The 1,065-nt window shown below is 63.4% G+C and overlaps 1 protein-coding gene and 1 long non-coding RNA gene across 2 annotated transcripts in view; both read right to left on the reverse strand.

Annotated features, from left to right (window-relative positions):
* The window catches only part of LOC116216272, a 23,935-nt gene extending 23,070 nt beyond the window's left edge, over window positions 1–865 (reverse strand). Inside the window, exon 1 of the long non-coding RNA XR_004158723.1 lies at window positions 695–865. This is a non-coding gene — a long non-coding RNA (uncharacterized LOC116216272). The remainder of the gene's footprint in view (window positions 1–694) is intronic.
* LOC100548686 (cullin-9-like) overlaps window positions 1–1,065 on the reverse strand; it is a 39,119-nt gene that overhangs the window by 37,144 nt on the left and 910 nt on the right. The window contains exon 5 of the mRNA XM_010706505.3: window positions 872–1,060. Coding sequence (XP_010704807.1) covers window positions 872–1,060 — 189 coding nt within the window. The remainder of the gene's footprint in view (window positions 1–871; window positions 1,061–1,065) is intronic.

A 1,065-nucleotide genomic window follows, 5' to 3' on the forward strand; every position in this document is an offset into this window, starting at 1 on the left:
ACGTGCACCAGCTCCAAGATGAGGTTTGCCATAGCCATGCTGAACTCAAACTCCTGCTTTACACGGCTGCTCTTCTGCCGCTCCTCACTCTGCTCCTCGTCGCTGTTGAGCTTGTCCAGGAGAGAAGTGACGCACAGGTAGCGCTTCACCAGGGCGAACAGCTGCTTCCCGGGGATCTGCAACAGGCAGGGCTGTCAGACTGCAGCTGGCCAAGCACCTCACTCCCTCACCAGATCATTCACAGCTCTGCAATGGCTGCGGAGCAGCGGGCAGCAACACAGCTCCCCTCAGCCCACCCTGCCCACAGACAGGCTCTCCTCCTGCTTCCTCACTGCACCTCGGCCTCGAGACAGGCCCAGATCCTGCGCCAGCCCTTGTATTATCAGGTCCTGCTCAGCTGCCTACTGTCACTACCTGAGGAAGATGAATGCCCTCAAAGGACACACAGTGCTCTTCACAGGATGTTGTCTCAGCAAACAGCTCCAGCAAGGTGTAACGGCTGTCAAAGTCCATGTGCTGCTCGATGCCATCCTGCTGGCTCAGAGACAGAAGGACATGAGCCCAGCTCCCTGCAACAACAGAAAGCATTTAGGCTCCCTAATAGACAACCCTCACACCTCGCTGCGCCAATCAGCCTGACTGCGGCAGACAAGGACCGGCTTTGCTGCTCAGGGTAACCCAACACATCGGACACCTCCGAGCCACGGCAGCTCCTCTCTGACGAGAGCCTCGGGCAGGATCAGCCTCTGCTCAGCGGGGCCCGAGGAGAGGCTCCACGCCGACGACGGCAGAGAGCCAACGGCCCCGCGAGGCCCCGCTCCCCGAGCCCCCGCCCTACCGAAGGACCGGCGCCCTCGGCGGCAGCCCCCACCTGCGTCGTGCGAAGCCAGAGCCCTCAGCATCTCGCCGGCGCCGCGGCAGATCGCCTTCTCCTCGTGGCACAGCATCTCCGTCAGCAGCTCGAGGGCTCCCGTCTCCTTGAAGGCGCCCGCCAGCGCGCCGATGCCGGCGTACGCGCTCAGCACGCGGACGGTGTGGAGGACGGAGGACGCGGGGGTCCCGCCG

Source organism: Meleagris gallopavo, chromosome 2, assembly GCF_000146605.3.
Source record: "Meleagris gallopavo isolate NT-WF06-2002-E0010 breed Aviagen turkey brand Nicholas breeding stock chromosome 2, Turkey_5.1, whole genome shotgun sequence".
In the NCBI taxonomy this organism is placed as follows: Eukaryota; Metazoa; Chordata; class Aves; order Galliformes; family Phasianidae; genus Meleagris; species Meleagris gallopavo.